The 22,584-nt window shown below is 48.0% G+C and overlaps 1 protein-coding gene across 1 annotated transcript in view; it reads right to left on the bottom strand.

Moving 5' to 3' along the window:
• Positions 1-22,584, bottom strand: part of ATRN (attractin) — an 800,866-nt gene that overhangs the window by 328,592 nt on the left and 449,690 nt on the right. Inside the window, exon 19 of the mRNA XM_078678722.1 lies at positions 5,381-5,518. Coding sequence (XP_078534848.1) covers positions 5,381-5,518 — 138 coding nt within the window. The remainder of the gene's footprint in view (positions 1-5,380; positions 5,519-22,584) is intronic.

Genomic DNA, 22,584 nt, shown 5'->3' with positions numbered 1-22,584 from the left:
AACAGCGTTGGGTGTATAGACTTCGGACCCACGTTACTGGCCTCAATGATAATGTGCCCTGGAACTCGATACTAAGACCATGAATCCTGGACACTGACCTACCACTAAGACCAGTTCATATACTCCCCTTCATTCCAAATGTTGACACACAAGTTCACCAGTCTTGTCGGTATGTAAAAAAAAAAAAAACGTGGCACACCATTACTCATTGCTATGCTTACCGTATAGGGGGCCCAGTACAGTAGTAGTACTGCACATTTGTGCTGCTTCCTCATCCACTTAGCAGCAGGATGCTTATTTATCCTGGTGTAGAGCTATATAGTTTGCATGCTAATTAGTCTACGCGTAATTTAATACAAGTGTTTAAAGGCATTCATACCATACAATACTAATTTTGTCACTGATACTTAAACGCTTTACTTTTGCGTTACATTCATAACCCCATTATAAAAGCGTACACCCATTTGCCTAATATAACCAGGCGTGTATGAATTACTCAGACCACATGCCCCAGCACGTTTTGGGCATCACATTTATCATTTTATTAAGTAGCAGACCTCTACTTCATGCCACACCTAGTTAGCATACCAGTTTCCTGCTACCTGGTGGCCTGCACTGGCGATCATGATGATATACCATCTTCCTCACATAATTAGTTCTGATGCACCATCTTTATTGTCTCAAAAAACTACCAGGCATACGTTTAATATTCTGTAACAATGCCCGCACACCCCTTTTTTGTGCATCATAATTTTCAATAAAGTAGCAGCGCTCTACGCACGTGCTGTACACTCCTGAGCAGCCGCCACTCTGCTCCCAGTCAGCATTCTAGTCTCTTTCAACCACGTGACCCGCACTCCTGATCACGTGGGTCTGCCGACTTCCGTATACATCGAACTCCCGGAACCGCTGTGTTACCGGATAAGCTCCACGTACCAGGTTTGAAAGCTAAGCTAGCAGTGACAAACGTGAGTAATGATCCATTCTCCCCCGACCAACAGTATGAATTCCCTGTAGACAGTCTACCGCCTATATCAAGAACTTCATGGCATCCTCATTTACTTACAGGGTCCCCTAGCACTCCTACATGAGGCTCGATCCATGTAGCCTCTTGCCCGTAAAGATAACGTGAGCAGTGCTCCTTCTCTATGTTACATGTTGTATTGTCTCGTTGTGTCCTTGCACATGTGTAATTGATTCTCAATACCTCATACCACGCGCTATTTTTAACATAGAGATATAGCCACACAGGATGTGCCACAGTTATATTTCTAAGCACAATTAGAACTTCACATTAGCAGCTAATAAAAGCCCACCTGGGACATCGTAACCACGCAAGGTTTATTATTTTTAGTGTTCCCGTGCATGCCGCACAAGATCCAGATATGCATGAAGTATGTATGTAGCAGGTATTTCCACCTGGGCAACTTTCGCTCACCATAGGCACAATATTAATCGTTCTGAGTATTAGGACAAAATGTAAATTGATACTTGTATAGCGCACTACTCACCCGCAAGGGTCTCAAGGCGCTTGTACGAATACCGCTGTGGAACCCATCCTGGCTTTCCCTGTGAGGTGTCCACTCGTGGGCACCCCCAAGGTGGAGGCCAGGCATCCGTAGCGTTGTGGGGGCCGTTGTGGAGATTAAGCAAGCTATTGCCCAGAGTTACAGAGCGGTCCTCCATGATTGGAATAGGCACCGAGGCGAGAATTATCAGGTCCGTGGAATTTTTGAGCCCAAGACCCGCCGAGGCGGGGAATTGAACCCTGGTCCCGGGTCAGACTTCTGCATCAGGGTCTGCCGCTCTAACCATTGAGCCACACTTCTCCACTGACAAGATATGCCTCGCATTGTTGTGCTTCCTTTTCAGATACTTTACGAACTGGATCTGTGAGTATATTGATCCACTACATACACAACGCGCTTTATGGTGCGCGTTGATATATTTATACACACGACTGTGCCCTTGTTTGGCTCAGCACACCAGTGGTCCTGAAGAAAGCCTCACGACTATCGTAGAAGGCTGAAACTAGAAGACCTACACTTTTTTGACTGAGATATAGAGGGACATTTTTGCCTCAATTATATCCCATCTATGTTTTTACCCATGTCATAGGACCCTTCCATTAAAACTTTTATAAGGGCATTTCCTATAGGCATTTTTAGCACATAATTCACCACACATAGCACTTGTTCACTAGTACACGAAATTCCGCTCCGCTGTAGACAGGCGTTGCAGCACAGCTGGATCGCACTCAGTGATCCAGCTGGGCCCCGATGATGAAGCATGCCACCTACCAGGTAGGTGGGTGAGGGGGATTCTTATCAACAAGAGCTTGTTGTTAACACCAATTGACCAGGCACCAGGATAATATCCCTGACCTATACCTGCTTGAGGTCTTGTCCTCGTTGTTCTAACATGAACAAAATACTCACATATGAATATTTCACTATAAATGTATAAATATAAATATAGATATGAATATAAATATGTATATAAATATATAATTATATAATTTCATTTGGTAAAATACAACTGTCTTGGCTCGTCCCAATAAAAAGTGTCAGTATATAAAACTTATTCAGTATGTGTCCACAAAGATCAGAATATACATACAGATAAGTCCTAATGCACAGTTCGTATGGTCCAGCCTTAATAGCAGCTTCAATAAAAATCCAAAATTCATATATGAGATTGTTTTTACAACTTGTTGTCAATGAAATCACAGCCTCCTATTAATATGTCCTATTGAACGAGATATATATATATATGTATATATATATATATATATTTTAACACCAAGAACTTCGTAATTGAATACGTACTTTGAGATATCAAATTTTACAGGTAGGTAAAACTTTCACGCAAACGCGTTTTTACGCGGTAATGTTTTCCTATGGAGAAAGGAACACATACTGCATAGAGGTACTTGCAATCCTATTCCGGGGGTCTCCTTTAAGACAAGGTGCTAGGGGGCCAAGGTCGAAAGTACTACCAGCAGTTTGAGTTTGCCTGCCCTGGAGTGTCTGGGTGCAGAGGCATTGGATGGGTTGGTAGCCTTTCGTGCTACTCTGTAGGCAAAGAGGACGGGCACCTATAAAAAGGCTGCAGAGGGGGACTTGGGAACTAGTCCGGGAGCTCCCAATGGGGGCTAAGTTTGTGAGGGTCCTGGGAGCATGGGAACACTGCCGGCTGTCGTAGTCCTGGGCAGGGGATCTCTGGTGCCGAGGGTTTCGGTCAGCTGAGCTTATGCGTCAAAGGCAATCACAGCTCTCTTTTAGACCTGAAGAGGGGATGGCTGGGTTACTCTTGGTGCTGGCTCTGCCATACTACTGTCATTTGTCAGGTGGTCAGTCGTTTTGGCGTTGGAGTCCGGATTGCACTTCAAACAAACTTTGGTTGCTTCAAGGGGTCCAGTACCCCAGGTATTGGTGCAGGGCGATTCCGGTTGATCCTTGCATCTTCACACTTGGTGGAGACACGGATCTGACTTCCTGGTGCACAGTGCACACCACCTTAGCAGCTACTGCATAAATGGATCCGGTGGTCAGAAGAACGGTTAACCGGGCATTGAGATAGGTGCCTGCAGACAAGTGGCTCCTCCAGATCAAGTGAGATGCTGACGGCTTGGCCAAGTGCTGGAGGTCATCCAAAGTTTTTGGCGGATGCACAGATGCAGGGTGAGTTGGATTGTGGAGAGGAGCAGGAAGGCAGAATTTGGAGCCAAAGTCCACCTGTATTCCGCAGTTCTTGCTTCTTCGGCTCTTCTTGGACCTTCTTCATGGGGCAGGAGAATCTGGGTTCCTGGTATCACGGGGCCACCCAAATGCTGAATTTAGGGGTGTTAATGGGAGTGAAGGATAGTAGCCAATAGGCTTCTTGCGCTTGGGGTCACTAGACACCCTATATGACCATTTCCTGTGGGGAGTGGGCATAACCCTGTTCCAGAGGTCCTAATTCCACCCGAAACAAAATGGTAGAATCCTTCTTTCATTGGGCACATAAGGCAGCCCACCTTAAGGGTGCGACTGGTTTGGTAGTGCACCACCCCTCCTTGCATAGCTAATTTCCCGCCTGTCCTGGTCCCAAAAGGGCCTCAGGGCAGGGGGTGGCAGCTCCCCGGTATGAAGGAAGAAAGGGTCACATATCAAGGGCAGCAGAGGCTTTGAACTCTCTGGCCTTGGTATGCAGATTCACTGGCCATCCTACTGGAGGAGGTGAAAACACCTCCTGCCAGAGAAGGCATTGTTCCTGACCTCCTATGACCTTGTAGGAGGGTGAGAAGATCTCTCTGCAGACTTCTATAGAGCAACAGTATTGCCTTGTAAAGTGTGGACTAAGGTCAACATTTAACACTGCATTTGCTCAATATGGAAAAGCCTCAAGACAGTGTAAAGGAGGTGGGTTTCACAATGGTGTAATAGTCGTGGATGCCCAGAGTAGGATTTATTTTGGTAAAGTCATACAAGTCTTTATGCACAGGGCAATGGAGGGGAAACTGCCTGCTTCTGTATCGCCTTGCCCTTCTTGGAGCTGGTGTAACCCAGAAATAATTGGTCATCAGTCCGAAAATCAATGGACCTGTCAATATAAAAACTGAAAGTCTACTAGGGTAAAGGCGTCCTATGCTTTCCTCTTCATGTTTGGAATGAGAAGGTGGGTAGAACTGAATGAATGATTAACAAATATAAAACGAAGACTACCTTCAGGAGCAGGCAGTTTCCTATGAGGGGGTTTGAATTCAAGATCAACCGCAGGAGAGGGGACAAGACCATTGTCATAATGAAGGACCACAGAGCTGCCATCATACATGAACAAAGGGGGCAGGAGTTTAGCTGTCCCACTACTATTGAAGCTATCATGGTACACAATGGTGGGCGTCTGAACGAGATCTGAATCCAGAGAGATGAATAGCCAAAAACTCACCCCAGTAAAAATGGGTAACCGATTCAACGTTGATACTATTGACTGAGCTTGTGTGGGTGGCAAGGTTGCAGCTTTGAGCAGGGAGGGATTTTAGGTCAATACTGGAATAGCACTGGCGGCATGACCGCGGGATCAACCGGCACCAAAGTTGAAGCTGCCAGCTGAGGTATCTTGACTTTATTGGCACATATCCTGAGTTATAGTTAATGGAGTGTGGTATGTATTGGGGCCCATTTTAGTCACACCCAGGAAGAGTAGGATAACTGCAATTTAACATTACTCCTACCAAACATTTCTCAAAGTGATTTTACGAGCAATCCAAAATTACTGTAGTTGAAACTTTACAATTTCTTTAAATTGACAAGAAATGAAAAAGCACACACATCTCACTTTACCCAAAATACAGTGAACAGAACAAAGAGAAAAATTACAATTTAACAAAGTTTCTTACGTTGACAAGTCCCTCCATTGGTAGGGTCTCCATAATATCCAGATATACAGATATCACAGTTCTTTCCAGTTGTCAGATTCTCACACTTTTCACAAATGCTTTCATTGATGCATTTACTATGTCCATTGCACTGGCATGCTGCAAACAAACAAAATAATTATCACTGATGATATATTTTACTCAAAAGACAATTATGACCTTTACAATAAAGCTGGAAAACAGGCACTCAACACAATCACTGCCAATGCCTAGCATAACTAAAAAGGTATTTGTGCTCTCCTAGGGCAACAAAGTGAACTCTACAACGTGTCTTCAGTAACAAAGTTCAAAGTAAACACACCTATCACATATTCTATGTTTATACAGCATGAGGCTTCCAAGTAAGTAACCACATTTGAAACGACTACCTTGAATTGAAAAGATAGTACTTAAAATGTGCCGATTACAGTAATAGTTAAATAACAAATCCCATTTTTTATGCATAGTGGTTGCCAAAAAAATAATGGAAGTCACTATCTTCCTGTGCATCAAAGTATAACTGGGTATTTTAACCCGTTTACCGCGGCGAATATTCGGCCGCGGTGCGGGCTTTCTGAAGGGTGGGCGGGGCTGCGTCGGCCAACGGTCGTGCGCAGCACCATGGAGGGAGTACTCCCGTCGGCCGAACAGGTAAATGCCACCATATATTATGAAAATAAGTGTGCTGAAAAATCTATTCTCTCTGCCTAAATGGTCAATGGTACAGGCAGCGAGACTAGAATTGGGAATTACCTCATGGGGCATAACAGCTTGCATGGCATTACTGCGCTTTTGGCAGCGTGTGGGATCGGGTGATGAACAAAAAATCTGACAATGGTGCAGGAATGAAATTGTAAATAGTGAGCTAATTTGGGCTACTGAGACCAGAGACACAGTCAATAAAGCGTGTTGTATGTTAAAGCTTAAGTCGTGCCCCCAGTACCTTCAACTCAAGATATAAAAGAGGGAATGGAGGATCCTGCTTAAAGAAATATCTTGAGTACAGGACCAAGATTACCTCTTGAGGAAAAGCTCAGTTCTCCATATGGCCACAGCGTGGCAAAAGGAACTACACTTCCCCTATATTGACAGTCTACCTAGCTGCCCATTAAGGCGAGAAGTGTTAAGGTTAAGAATTGGAGTAAACCCATGCTATGCGAATGAAGGGGTAAAAAGTTTCATGATAAATAATAAAGGAAAATGCACCTGCACCTTAGGTACAACATTTGATATACATATTTTATTGGATTGCCAGAAGATTTCAGAGGTTCGAAGAGAGTTTGTATGTCTGATTTTTAAAAGTATGATATTAAAAATAGGACGCAAGCAGTAAACCTTTTAATGGAAATGATTAACAGACATAGCTTGTGCCATGGGAAAATATATCAAAAAAGTTAAAGAGTTCCTTAAATGTAATGAGAATTGAGATGATTAGGTGTTAAGTGTACGAGGAGAAGGAGCCATGAAAGGGTATAAGTTATGTGGTTAAAAACACACGATGTTCGAGGAGATTAAAATGAATTTGTGTGCATTAGAAATTTTAAGAATTTTTTTTAAAAGCCCTGAGAGTTATTGGCTCCAAGAATGTGTATAGATCTATTTAAAAAATGTTACATACCTATTTTATTGAATGCTATGTTGCCCATTTGTATACTTTTATGGTTGTTAAAGATCAAATAAAGTTTCTATTGAACTCTGAAGTGTGCGGTCTAAGATTATATCATCTGTTTTACATGTTCCTATTGCAACAAGAAAAACATTACTAGTTATAAAAGTCACTGTGAAGCTTTTAGTGCTGTAGATTAAATACTATCCACACTTCTACCATCTAGTGTTTGGCTTGTAACATTACAAATGGTTTGTGGTAGTCTGAGGAGTTCTGGCTGTGGGGTGACTTGTGAAATCTCCCCAAAAATCCAAATTGAACTAGCACACAGACTTCACCGTAAACTGTTCCCTCCACATACTGAACCACACTGACAGGGTCGCTAGCAACTGTGTCTCAGGGAAAATAGAAGATATTTGAAAGGGTGGTCACACGTTTGGTAAGAAGCTGGAGTACATCTGTAGTATGTCTGTCTTTATGTACTTGCTTAGGTGTTTTTTCCACTGAAAAAAGCACAAGTTCACTAATCCTCTTAAGAGAGTTAATAGCCGTAATGAAAAAATCATTTCAAGAGAGGGTGCTTCAGTGAGCTTTATTGAACAAGTTGCGTACCTTTGGTAATGATTTCGCTGTAAGAGACATATATCAGAGATGGATTCCTTACCTTAGAATTACCTCTAGGTGTCAGACTGGATCCAGAGAATTTTTCTTCAGTAGTACCCCTGCGCATCGTTAGGTGGGGTCAGTCGACTTCGCGTTGTCTTTATCGCCGGAATGATGTTGCGATATCTACTTACACGCCGCCCCTGCGTGCTGACGTCAGTTCTTTACACGACATTCCACACCAGAAGCGCAGAGCCATGAAAGACACTGACCACTGGTGCATAAAACTAGGGCCCCGAAACAAGTGTCTTACCCTAGAAGTCAGTTTGCAGAACAGGGAGGATGGGTGAGGCGGTGAGGAATCTATAACTAATATATGTCTCCTACAGATATATCGTTACCAAAGGGAAGTAACTTGTTCATGTGAAATAGACTATTGGTTACGGATCCCTTACCTTACAATAGATACCCCAGCAATACCAACCCCGGAGGTGGGTCTGAGAACCAAGTCCACCCCAGGAAGTCTTGAAGAACAGAGCAGCAAAAGAAGCCATTTCTCCAAACTTGGTTGTCCAGGCAGTAATGTTTAGTGAAGGTGTGCAATGAAGCCCACGTGGCTGCCTGACCGATGTCATGAAGGGGGACTCGCCATCCCAAAGCAGAAGTGGCTGCCATCGCCCTGGTGGAATGGGCGCGCAACGCTACTGGAGGTTCCTTTTTTGCCAAGGAATAACAGATTTTAATGCAAAGAACAACCCATCGAGAGATGGTTCGTTTTTGCACAGCCCTACCTTTCTTGGCGCCCACATAGCCAACAAAGAGCTGATCATCCACCCGCAATTGTTTTGTGTGATACAGATAAAATGAGAGTGCAAGTTTTGGATCCAGATGGTGGAGCCTCTCTTCCTCTTTAGTAAGTTGTGGGTGGGAAGAAGGTGATCAAAGTGATGGCATGTCCTATGTGGAAAGAGGAAGAAAAGAAGGGTGAGTTCGAAGTACAACCTTATCTGGATGAACAGCAAGGAAAGGAGGTTTAGAAGAGAGAGCTTGAAGTTCACTCACCCTGCGAGCAGAGGTGATGGCAACTAGAAAGGCAGTCTTTAAGGTCAATAGTCTGAGAGGACAATTATGTAGCAGCTCGAAGGGAGTGCACATAAGGTAAGTCAGAACAAGGTTCAAGTCCCACTGGGGCATTACGAAAGGAATAAGAGGAAACAGGTGAGTAATGCCCTTAAGGAAACAATTTAAAATAGGGGACTTGAAAAGAACAGGCTGATCAGGAAGGCGTAGAAAGGCCAAAACGGCAGAAAGACAGCCTTTGAGGGTGTCCAGACCACAGCCCTATTGGGACAAAGAAAGCAGGAAGAGGAGAACCTCAGAAAGGGGGCAGAAAGGGGATCCACAGCATTTGCTATGCACCATGCCACAAATTTGTTCCATCTTAGTAGAGGGACACCTAGCTGCCAAGGTAACATTACAGACTTCAGGAGGAAGGTCGAAGGCTGTCAACTGTCACCGCTCAATCTCCACACAAGGAGGTGGAGGCTGGACAGGTTCAGGTGGAAGACCTTCCCCCTGCTGCTGCGAAAGAAGATCCTCCCAAAGTGGCAGCCTGATAAGAGGATTGATTGCCATGTTCAAGAGCTCGGGAAAACAGACTCTTCGTGCCCTGTCCGAAGCCACAAGAATTACTTGGGCACGGTCGTACTTGATCTTCTCCAGCACTCTGGGCAGAAGTGGTACATGCAGAAAGGGGTACAGGAGGACACAACTCTACTTGCGACAAAAAGTGTTGCAGAGCGAGAACTGCACTGCACTACTCTCCCTTTGAGAGAAGGAAGGAATGCCTTCAGTGCTAGACGAATTGCCCGGAGCTCCAGAAGCTTGATGTGGAGCACGGACTCCGCCACAGAACAGAGGCCTCTGATTTCCGCCTCTCCCAAGTGGCCGCCCCATCCCATGAGTGATGCATCGGTCACCACTGTGAAATCTGGTTGGGGAAGGGAGAGCGATCTGCCGTTGACCCACTCCTGGCTCGTGAGTCACTACTGCAACTGATGTGCAGTCTCCGCCGAGATCTGGACGACATCAGACAGATTCCCCTGATGCTGCACCCACTGGAACTTCAAGTCCCACTGCAGAGCCCGCATATGCCATCTGGCATGATCCACTAGCAGGATGCAGGAGGCCATGAGGCCTAGCAGGATGCAGGAGGCCATAAGGCCTAGCAGGATGCAGGAGGCCATAAGGCCTAGCAGTCTCTGGGTCATTCTCACCGAAATCCGAGAGAGCTTGGAATATCGGTATCATAGCCCTAATATCCCGGACTCGCTGTTTGGGAGGATAGGTCCGAGAATCCGCTGCGTCCAGAACCGCTCCAATGAAAACAAGCTTCTGAGAAGGGTGCAGATGCGACTACACCACGTTGACTGTGAACCTCAGCGAATGCAGGAGGTCCGCCGTAGTCTGGAGGTGGTCGACGACAGCCTGGGGCAAGCTTGCCTTAAACAACCAGTTGTAGAGATCGGGTAAGACTGGAACCCCTGATCTGCCCAGTAGAGCTGTGACCACCGCCTTCACTTTCGTAAACACCCGAGGGGCACCGGTAAGGCCAAAGGGAGCATGGTAAACTGAAAATGCTTGTGGCCTACCGTGATTCATAGGTAACGCCTGTGAGCCGGCAGGACGAGGATGTGGAAATAAGCATCCTGCAAGTCCAACGCTACCATCCAGTTTTTAGGGTCGAAGGCAGACCGGACCGGAGTCAATGTCAACGGAGGAAGCAGTTGACGTCCCTGAGGTCCAAGATAGGACGCAGGCCTTTATCCTTCTTGGGCACCAGAAAGTAGTGGGAGTAGCGGCAGCCACAACCTACTTCTGGCACAGGGACTCTCTCCATGGTTCCCTTGGCCAAGAGAGCTGCAACTTTCTAACGGAGATGGGCCAAGTGGTCCTCCGACATGCGATGGAGTGTAGCATGGATGGCGGGGTAGTCTCGAAGGGGAGGAAGTAGCCCCTTCGGTCTATCTGCAAAACCCACCTGTCCGAAGTGATGATGTGCCAGTGGTGGAGGTGAAGGCGGATCCTGTAGCCCACTGGCAACTAGAGGCTCTGAAATGTCGGACTAGGAAGGTTTGGAGGCTGCTGCAGAGGTGGCACTGATAGACTGGCCCGCCCCGCTGGCCTCTAGACCCACGACGGTGGATCTCACGTCCACGGCCCCACAGAAGCTGGACAGCCTGTGTGGGCCTGTGGCTCTGGGCACGACATGGTGAGGCACCACTTCCATAGCCACGAAAGGGGCGAAAAGCAGACTACGCGGGGCAAGAGGTGGTAGCGAGTCCCAAGGATCTGGCCGTAGCCCTAGAGTCATTGAAGAGCTTGAGCGCATTGTCTGCCTTGTTGCCAAACAAGCGACTGCCATCATAGGGCATGTCCAAAAGAGTCAATTTGAATCACCCAAGAAGCCAGTGGACCTCAGCTAGGCGTAGCGTCTCAGGGCTACGGATGTTGAAATCGTTCTGCCTAGCGCGTTGGCGGTGTCCAGCCCACAGTGAATGTTTAACACTCGGGCACTGGGACAGCACTCACGCCACCGTATCCCCACGGAGTGAGTGTAATGGCCCAACAGACAGGCAATGTTTCCCGACCGCAGTCCCAAGCTGGAGGAAGAAAACATTTGTCCAGCTTCTTGGGTTCCCTATCTGGGGTAGCAGTAGGGAACGCACCTTTGGATCTTGAGGCTTGGACCACCAAGCTCTCAGGGGTAGGGTGTTGGGAGAGGAAATTGGGGTCACCGAGGGCCGGGGGGTGGCGTCGGGCAATCATCCAATCCACAAGAACCCCTATGCTGGGTTTGGACCAGGTGCCCAGAAGGATGTCCATGAGGGCCTCATTGAACAGCAGCAGGGGCTCCGAAGAGGCTGCTGCTGGTTGAAGCACCTCAGTCAGGAGGTTAGTCCTGACTGCCACCATAGGTAACTCAAGGCCCAAGCCCTCAGCCACCTAACGCAACACCACAGCGTAGGAAGCTCCATCTTCCGTAACCACAGTAGGGGTAGAATGCATACCAAGGTCTGGGGATGTAACCAGGCCACTGGCCTCACCCATTTCTTCTTGCCAGTCCGGCATTTCCAGCTGGTCTGCTAGAGGGCCAGTAGACCCTTCCCAGTCCCCTCACCCTCCTCTGGCTGCCACTTAGGGCGATAAGGAACGCCAGGCTAGAACAGAGGTACAACAGAACATCGGTCAACGCCAGTCCGGCTCCATGTCCACGTCGAGGGGAGGCCGAGGTAGACGCTGGCTGGGGACACAATTGGCGTCGGAGGGGGCAGAGGTGTCGCCAATGGATTTGGCACCAGAGGAGGACTTGTAAGGTAGACCGGCACTGATCCGGATCCAGGCCTGGATCCTTGGGGGCCCTGCCGCGCTGAAGCCGCAAGCATCGAAGGCCTAGAAACCCCAGCCGAGTCCGCGGGGCCCAAAGGCGCGTTGGCAGAGTTGGGCTGCATAAAGATGGAGTGGAGGGCTTCGCAAAAGATATAGAATTGGGCAGGGGTTGCCCTGGCTGCCGGGAAAGGAGGGAAGCTCGGCGCCGACCCCACAGGCTCTGTGAGCGTAGCCAGACTACTTCCTTCCGCATCCCACGTCACGCCGGCCGACGGAAGGGGAGAAGGCGAAGAACAACAGTGCTTCTTCGCCTTCTTCTTGTGCTTCGACTTACCCGAACACCTCTAAGAGGAGTGATGGCGGTGACTCCGCGACTGGTCTCACGACCTCCCTCTCGACCGAGACCTCGAACAGTGCAGAGCTGACTGCCAGGCCTCGAGAAGCTTTCGGAACCGCTCCTGCAAAGACTTCGGGCTCATGGCCTGGCAGTCAGAGCACGACTTCGGGTCGTGGTCGCACTCCAGGCACCAGAGGTACAAGAGATGTGAGTCCGTGACCGACAAACTTGTGACAGAAGTCACAATGTTTGAAGCCGGTCCATCGATGTGACATCCCTTGCACCAGTCCGACTCGAAAAAAGAAGTAGACAAAAAGTCGACAAAACCAGTAAAATAAAGACTAAGGGTACCACTCTCTCCGGATCAGCGCAGGCGTCAGCGTGCAGGGGCGGCATCTAAGTAGATACCGCAAAGTCATTAGGGCGATCACGACGCCAATGACAAACGCGGAGTCAACTGACACCACCTACCGACTCGCAGGGGTACTGCTGAAGAAACATTTTCCAGATCCAGTCTGTCGCCAGGGGGTAATTCTAAGGCAAGGAATCCATAGCTAATAGTCGCTTTCAGATAGGACAATATTAATTGGTGTGGAAGGAATCAGAGGCAACCTACACAGGATTACCCTACTAAGACTTTTCAAGAAAACCATAATGAAAGAAATTGCAAGTTTTTGTAGGTGGAGAACAGGCCCATCCTTTGGGGCCCCTTATCTCGGAAGTGTTGGTTGAGAACATGGGGAGTTGATTCTGCTAAGGAAATCAGCATATGTTTTGTCTACCACTAGCAGAGACTCGTCAAAAAAATATATTTGTTGGCAGACCAATGCCAAACTGCTTGTGACAAATGCTTACGTTCCTCCTCATATTGTGATGTAAAATTTGTTGTCAGTTCAGATTAGGACCACCTTGTTGAGGAGTCAGTTCGAAAGGCTGGAAGAGGTAGCAACACAACTCTGTGCTCTAGTACACTGATGTGTAAGACGCATTTTTTAGGTGACCAGTGAAGTTTGCGTTGACGGTCACCTATGGAATAAGGCGGAAAATGGTCTGCCCAACAATAGGTCGTTCTTGTTGCACCATATTATCGTGTACTAAACATTGACTATGCTTAAACTAAACCTTTCTAGTCCAGTCACTAGTGACCATTGTCCGACAAGACATTCCTGTAGAGGATGCAAGTGTAATTTCTTAACAATTTATTATCCTTCTCATACAAAGTATACGGCTGACTATCAGATCATGCTTTTAGACTGATAGAATATGCAATGCAAATTGAGTTGCTGCATCTATTTCAAACTGTTTTCTTGCAGTATCAAATGGCTTGCTTTCTTTTTTGGGAGGCAGGGTGTATCCTGTATCCTAAATGATGGCTTTTTTCCGTGTTGTGAACAGCAGCAAGTCCAAACATGCTCACAAGTGAATAATGGACCTTGATGTGTGGGCCTAAAATCCTCTAGTAGCTGTGTTGTAACCATCTCGACTTACGCAGGGTCCTTCAAATTCTCCGAGTACTTTAAAATAGTTCTTAGGAGTGGCAAAAACAGGGCGCTCCTGGAAAGGATCTCTGTCAGGAAATTGCCCTTCTCCTCTTTCACTTGCAAGAAAACTTTGTTGTGCTGTCGTGGCATTACAGAAATATTCTAAGGTTTCGTTATCCTGACCATCCAATCTGTAATCATGCCCAGTATCTTCTTGATGTGCTGTTGATCCTGGTATGGATGCTGTGGATGGGTCATCTCAATCCAATTGAACAGTGTGGCTTGAAGTCATTTTTAGGTGGTGAAGTTGTTAAAAATGCTGCCAGTTTTCCTCTTCCTTTAGATAGGCAAGCTCTGATCTCTCTAAAACCCCTCCTGAGCTAGTTCTTCTTATTAAGTTGCTGTATGGATTAAGGGACATGAAGTAATCAGCCTTGTGTAGGTTTGATGTAAATCATCCTCTCCATCCTAGCTTCAGGTTGTGCTGCATCGCTGTTTTCCTGTTGTGGCTACTTTGTGCTGGGCACCAAAGACTTACTCAGCTTTGGAGCAGAGCTAGGCGCTGAAGGGTGACCACCTCTACCGACACCAACCTTGCAACCAAAGAACTCCACAGATGGATCTCCAACTGCGCAGACGAACTCGCACCCCTACATAACTCCAACAGACAGCGTCCCAGGAAGGCCACCTGGTTCACCTCCAACCTCCAAGAAGCCAGACGCACCTACAGACGTCTTAAGGAGAACTGGGGAAACAGCAAAATGCCAGAAGACCGCTCCACCTACAAGAACGCAATGACTGATTACCACAAACTCATCAGATCCATCAAAAGGACCTTCCTCCAAAACAAGATCAACGCCAACTCCATCAACTTCAAGGAACTCTTCAGCGTCATCCAGGAATTCACCAAACCCCCCAGCGAAACCACGGACATCACCCCCTCCCAGGACCTCTGCAACAAACTCTGATCTTACGTCGAACAGAAAATCAAGGGACTCTACAACCACTTCAACGACCAGACACCGGACGCCAAAAACACCTCCTTCTCCAGCAACCCCAGCCAGTCCATCATCTCCTCCTGGACCCCAGTCACCACCGAAGACACCATTTCGACCACAAAAGGCATACACGCAGGAGCCTCCCATGGACCTCTGCCCGCCGCCCATATCGCTCCAGAGCTACGACGCACCATCAACGCCACCTTCAAGACTGGCACCTTCCCAGACAACTGGAAACGCGCAGAAGTCAGACTGCTCAAGAAGCCCTCAGCAGACCCCACAGACCTCAAGAACTACCGACCCATCTCCCTCGTCCCCTTCGCAGCCAAAGTCACCAAGAAGACCATGAATGCCCAGCTAACAAAATTCATTAAAGAAAACTCCACCCTCAACTCCCCCCCCCCCCCCCCAAATCCAGATTCCGTACCAAGACTGCTCTACTCATCGCAACAGACTACATCCTCACCCTTCTCGACCAAGGACACACCCCGGCCCTCATCCTGCTAGACCTCTCCACAGCGTTCGACACAGTCTCCTACCACACTCACCACCAGTTTCCACAACGCCGGCACACAGGGAACCGCCCTCAATTGGATCCGTTCCATCCTCACAGGCAGAACCCAAAGAATCAGACTGCCACCCTTCCTCTCCGAACCCACGGAAATCAACTGCAGATTATCCCAAGGATCTTCACTCAGCCCCACGCTCTTCAACATCTACATGGCCGCCATCGTCAGACAGCACAGACTCAGCATAGTATCCTAAGCCGATGACACCCAGCTCATCCTCTCCCTCACCAAGGACCACACCACCACCAGACTCAATTTCCAGGAAGACAAAGGACGTTGCATCCTGGATGAGCAACAGCTGCCTGAAGCACAACTTGGAGAAGACAGAGGTCCTCATCCTCTGACCCTTCCCCTCTGCATGGGAGAACACCCGGTGGCCTACGGCAGTCCTACTACCCCCACCGACCACGCCCGTAACCTCGCATTGTACTCGACTCCTCACTCTCCACGTCAAGACAGGTCAGCACTGTCGCCTCCAGCTGCTTCAACACCCTCCGAAAGACCTTCAAATGGATCCCCCACGAATCAGGAAAGACCATCACCCACGCACTCATAACCAGCAGACTGGACTACGGAAACGCCCTCCAAGTCTCTGCTCCAAAAACTCCAGACCATACAGAACACCTCAGCCAGGCTCGTCCTCTGCATCCCTCGACACAAACAATACCTGCGGAACCTCCACTGGCTCCCCGTCGAGAAGAGTCACTTTCAAGATACTCACCCACGCCTACAAATGCCTCCACAACACCAGACCCCAATACCACAACGAGAGAATTTCCTTCCACGTACCCAAGAGGAACCTCCGATCTGCTGACCTCGCCCTCGCCGAAAGCCCGCGCATCAGCAGAGCCAGATCAGGTGGAAGAGGCTTCTCCTACATTGCAGCCAAGATCTGGAATGAGCTCCCGATCTACATCAGAGGCACTCACTCTCCCTGAAGATCTTCAGGAAGACACTCACGACCTGGCTTTTCCACTGAACGGAGCTGCTCACCCCACCCCCCAACAGCGCCTTGAGACCCTCACGGGTGAGTACGGTGCTTATTAAGCCCCTAATAGATTGAAATTCTCTCCGCTCCACGGTTTATGTCACTGACTTTTGAGACTTTGGGTGGCAAGAGTTCTTTTTGACATCAAACATTTTCAGCAACAGTGGGTACAGCTGAATGTAAAGTAAAGTAAAGTCCACATTTGTAAAGCGCACAATCACCCGTAAGGGTCTCTAGGCGCTGGGGGCCGTCGGGAAGATTAAGCGAGCTATTGCCCAGAGTCACATGGTGCTGGGCTAACCTGCCGCCGGAGCCGGGGATCGAACCGTGGTCCCCAGATTCCAACGTCAGTCGCCCTGGCCGCGGCGCCACACCTCTCCCTGTTGAAGTTGAATGTTGAAGTTTGTTCCGAGAAGGTCCTTCAGTCAAGGAATGGTGTTCTTTGGGGCCATTCCTTGCCATGCAGCCGAGGTACCTTTTAAAATACATCACAGGTTGAGGTAGACCCTTGCCTTGTGGAGGGATTGTATTTTATCAAGTCTGGTGGTTTTATGACCAGTCCAAGGTGTTTGGGCCTACAGCCCTGGGCGTCCTTCATTGCTCAACAGTAACAAGGTAGTCAAAACATCCTTTCAATAGTCTAGCCTGAAACAATCTGAGGTGGAGTCTGTCATGGTGGGGGTTGGGGGCTTTAGGGGGGTTGGTGTAACTTCAAACCCAGATTATTTTTAATGCTCTAAACCCAAAACTAGATGGCAGGAGTGTGCACAGCAGGCGATCTACAACAACACATACTGCAAACAACAACTTACCTTCTGTAACACTCCTCCTGGTGGTTAATTGATCTTACCACACATTCTTCACCTTTATTACACCTCAAAAAGCCAGGCTGGACACAGAGAACTTCAACAGCAGTGCTCTAATGAGCCAGCTGGATGGAGTGGCACTGCTCTGCGCAGGCTCTGTACCACCCCATAAGTGACCGAACAGAGCAACATATGAGCACTAACTCCGCATGGTGACGTATGTTTTTTCTCTTTTCTGTCACCTCCGATGTAAAGCGTAGATCAATGGTTGATAACAGTGTGCTGATATCTAGCTTGGGATCCGGTTAAATGTTAAGAAGGCCACTCCACAAAATGGAGAGGTGCGAGAGTAATGAGGAATCTGTGGTTAGAAAGATTATCTTCCAGAAAGAGCAGTACTTAACGTAAGCAACTTGTTCTTTAAAGGTGTGAGGAAATGTTGTTTATTATATGTGTGCCTGTGAGACTTCACTGTGAAATAAACTCACAAACCTGCTGAGTCCAGTCAAGCTCGTTTGTAAAACATTAGCTCAGCCCTGGATAACTGTGACTTTGAGCAGTCAGGTTTAAACTAAGGAACAAGTGCAAAGCATGAAGAGACATCAAAACAATTGAATAAAAAAAAAACGAAAAACTCAAGAAATCCACCACCAATTCATGAAAATAGACTGTATTGTTATGAAGTTACAGACACCAAAAAGAACAAGATCCACAGGAGGGTTACAGAGAGATAAATACTTGAAGAAACAATAAATCACAGCTTTTTACTCAACTGCAAACAAGCATTGATAAATACCACAAAACCGGGACTTGGAAACTTTTACTAAACTCTGACAAAGTTGTGTGCAGTCACTTCCATTTATACTTGGCGACCGACTCCAGGAGGGAGCAGGTCAGGGGGGACCAACAAAGCTCCAAGGAACAGTTACCTTGAGTGAAAAATCAGGCTCCAGTAAAGTTTCACCCCTTGGCTCCACGAGCACGGTGGGGTGTTTCTAGCCACACAGATCAATGTCTCTCGAACTCCATATGTAGTCTAGCCAAAAAACTGTTGCCACTGGTCTACTGTGACAAGTGTCAGGACTGTGTCTTTCAGGCTGCAATTCGGTAGTGAGCAACAATCCAGTGATATGGACTACCAACTCACCAAGGCAGGCTTCTTTAGCTTTTGTGGCCATGGTGCTGAAACAGCAGTCAGCCAACTGACTCTAGGAGTTTCGTCTTCGGTCTGCGGCTCAGGGACGACTCTTCCTCGAGCAGAGCACCACAAGCACGGTTCATTTTGCTAGCTCAAAGAGCAGCAGGTGCAGACCTACTTCGGTGCAGCCTCTCTTTGCCTGGTCCAGGCTCAGCAGGGCAATCCTTCTTTAGTCTTCACCTGTACAGAAAAGATTTGAGGTCTGGGTGCCTAATTAATGCCTAGAAAGTGCCCTCAGGGGATGCGGTGGTCACTAGCCAATGAGCTACTTGTATACCTCCCATCTCATGCCAACTTCCTATAAAGCACATCATCTAGCTATCCCCGAATGCTGTGTTCTGTCTACACTAAAAATGGCAGAACCCCTCTCTTGGCTTATGGAGCTTGGTTGCCCACCTCAAGGGTGCGGCTACCTTAGAGCTACATGCCCACAGGAAGACCATTCTAGCCACTGGTTTCCCCTCTCTGTCCAGAACTTCACCACTTCCAGTGAAACAAAAGGAGCAGCCATTCTTGTATGTGCTTGAGATTCGCCCATCAATGGCCGATTCCGCATTTGAAGATCCCCTTTTAGGGTCATACCGTATTTGGCTTTTCCTGCCAGGAAGAGAAAATTCCTCCTCCATCGGCAATCTATTTACTTCCTTTCCTGGGTATCATTCACACCTCCCCCAGGATTTCAGGAGGCTGTCTTGAAAGACCATCTTTGTGTGCAACAATAAACTGGCACTGGAAAACCTTGGGCAACAAAGTAACAACTTAGCAGAAGGTTGCACTTTTGCCACCAGTGACAATAAATCAAATGTAACAATTAAATCAGATTTAATGCACTAGTTCTTTTGACACCTTGAAGTACCAATCTTAGTAGTACCATTCAGAAGTTAACATTGCTGAAATGTCAGCATGCAACTCTGCACTCACCAATGGGGTTACTAACCCTATGAAAGCATAGCAATGTTTTTTTGTTTTGTTTTTTAGACATTTGACCATGAAAATGAAGGTCCAGCCTTTTAATATAATGCACCCAGCACCTTTAAGGTGCAATAGGCCTGCTTTAGGGGTGACTTACACACATTAAAGGTGATGGCTTGGGCTTTGCCATTGCCTGAAATGGCTAAGTCTAATTAGCAGTTCAAATCTGCTCTGCCAGCCAGCAATTGCATGCTGGGAGCCATGCTTTTGCCTGGTCACACTCGTGGTGGCACAACTAGTGCTGCAGTCCATGAGAGTAAACATTAACTTACAGGTCATAGTTCCCCAGAGTACCATATATTAGGGACTTACAAGCAAGTTTTGCAAATAGGGTATGAGCCAATTAAAGCATGTACTTTTGATGGGTCGGAGAGCATGCACTGAGAGGGATTAGGACATTTCAGAGTCATTGCACGAGTGCCTAGTAGTCGAAATAGGGGCAAAAAGTGGAGGTGACCTGGCAAGAAACCTGTTTCCGTCCAAGATGGATACATCTAACCGTGAATTCCTCAACTTTAGAAAAGAAACTAAGGCAGTACCGCTCCCCCCAACGGAGGAGGATCTAGAGAGTGGACCAAGACCAAACTATTCTGCGGGACCGAGCGAACAAAGTGACATTCTCGTTGGATCTTGCTGTAAAAAGCTGTAGTACTTTGTGAACGCATCACCTTGGAGGAAACTCCAGACTGCAAAACTAAGGACACTGCATGCTCCCAACCATAGCAAATAGATATATCCAGGGATTCCCTAATGATAGAAAACAAAACACCTCAAAACACCTCGGGACAGAGACACCACTTGTGATATACCACACGCCTGCTCAGTTTATTCACTCCGGCCTTTAGGAATCCTGCCAGGTGGCTGGCAACCAGGATGATTTTCTGTTGTTCTTGCCACCTCCAGAAACTAACCCCCAGATTCATGAAACCCATTTTCTGCAAATTCTAAATTGCGAAAAATACCGAATCGCAATTTAGAATTCGCATAATGGGATTCGTGAAATTATGCGATAAAAAATAGCGATTCGCATTCGGCCGCAAACGTCGATTGCGAATTTCCCTAAAATCGCAGAATAATCGCTAAATCGGACAATTTCCATGTTGAAATTGCGATCTCGCTATTAGCGAAATCGCAAATTGCGATCTCGCTAATAGCGAGATCGCAAAAACAGGAAGTCCCATTTCGAGCACAGTGATGACATCACAACCAGGAAGCAGGCTGTTCCCACCCTCATTCTGAATACTGAAGCTGATTTGGAAGCAGCACTGCCCAGAGCTCCACTCTAAACCATCTCCAGCTTTGATTCAGGATACACCCCACTGCAGCAATGTCACAGGATGCAGCAGAGAGCAGTTCCACTGGGAGAAAGAGAAATATTAAATTCTCAGAACAGGAGCTTGAACATCTGATTGAGGGAGTCAGTAGAGATCATGACAGACTGTTTGGGAAGGACTCCAGGAGGGTGCCAGAGGCCGACAAACGGCGAATTTGGTTACGCATCAGCGCAAAAGTCAATTCTGTTGGAGTCACCCAGCGATCAATCGACGATCTCAAGAAGTGGTGGTACGAACTCCGAGGTCGTGCCAAGGAGAAGATCGCCGAGAGGCTGGGTGAGCGTGCTGCAACAGGAGGGGGAGATCCAACAGTCCCTCCCAACACCCCATTGGAGGACCTCGTTGAGGACACCTTGCAACCTGAGGCATGCGTGGGGGTAACCCGGCTGGACTCCTCCCGACCCACCCAAGAAAGCCAAGGTAAGTGCCATGCGACTGCGACCCTGTCCCCTAACAATGGCCATGACCCTAGAGCTACCCATTAAAAAACCCCAGTCATGCAGCCAATGCACACCAGAAAATCCCTATTGCATTGTGGGACATGTAGTGTGACCACAATTTACATTCAGCCCCATACAGCCAGATACGTCCTAATAGAGTCAATCCAACAGTCAGTCAGGGAATGCTAGCCTGCATGCATGTAGCAACCTTCCATGTGCAAGATACGTTATTAATCAACGTCCACTTTACATCACAGGTGGCGCTGAAGATACCAGCAGCGACATTGAGGGGCTGCAAATAGACGAGAATCCTAGGGATTCTGAGGGTGATGCACATCCAACCACAAAACCAGGGCCATCAGGGCGAGCACCAGCGCCAGCAGCCTTACCACCACCTGCAACGCCAGCGACAACAGGCGCAACACAACCGCCAACTGTGAGACCCATGCCAGTGGCATCGGCAACATCAGCAGCCGCCAGGCCACCATCACAACGCACACCTACTGTGCCCACCCAGTCCAGCGGACAGGTCAGGGAGCGGCGCCAAACTACACCAAGCGCCGGCAGGAGGGGTGTGACTGTGCGTGTGCTGGGTCTGTCAATAGAGGGCCGCATGCTGCGCGTCCACCAACAACAGGCACGACACCTTGCAGCAATACATCTGCAGCTGCACAATACAGCCAGGAATGTTGGCCAGCTGTCCGACCGGATGGAGCGAATGACCACAGCAGTGGAGGCACACACTGAGGCCATGCTGACGCACCGGGACCTTACCCGGCGCCGCCACCGCCAGCTCCTAACACGCCTCTCGGCGTACACGCGCTCAAATTACATAATTGGCAACGCAACATCACAGATGTCCCGAAGATCATTGGCCATGCAAATTCAGATGGTCCAATGCTGCCAGGACGTGGTACGGGCACTTGAGCAGGCAACCACTGCAGTTCAGGCTCTGCAGGCAACTCGCCACGGCCAGGCAGGAAGGGAGGACGCTAGTGAGGGAACATCTAGCCACAGCAAACTGTCTGCCACCGGTTAGGGTTCCCCGCCGCAGCAGCAGGCCTACTGCGGCATCACGGGCAACTCCGGATGAAGATGTGGAGAGGCGAATCGGAGCCTCGGGCCGTAGGCGCCATTGACATTTTTGCTCATCATGCAGGGACATGCTGATGAGAAAAGCATGCCCTCTAACAAATCAGGAGATGTATGACTAAATACACCTCAAATGTATCTTATGAAAATAATGCAATATTATTGTGAATACAACAATAATCTTTATTCAATAACAGTACATCAGACTCATGTCATTATTTCAATTGTCATGCATGAGTGAAGTGTTGGGTGAGGGGAGTGGGTGGACTAGAAAAAGTTATTAGTGATTTGGTTGCGGCGTCTGTGTCCTTCAGCTGGATTTTCCCTGCGTGCATGACGCGCATGTGGAGGTGGGCGGTTGTCCCCTTCCGAC

The sequence above is a fragment of the Lissotriton helveticus genome, chromosome 2_2 (assembly GCF_964261635.1).
Source record: "Lissotriton helveticus chromosome 2_2, aLisHel1.1, whole genome shotgun sequence".
Lineage (NCBI taxonomy): Eukaryota > Metazoa > Chordata > Amphibia > Caudata > Salamandridae > Lissotriton > Lissotriton helveticus.
This window is presented reverse-complemented; position numbering and strand designations above follow the sequence as displayed.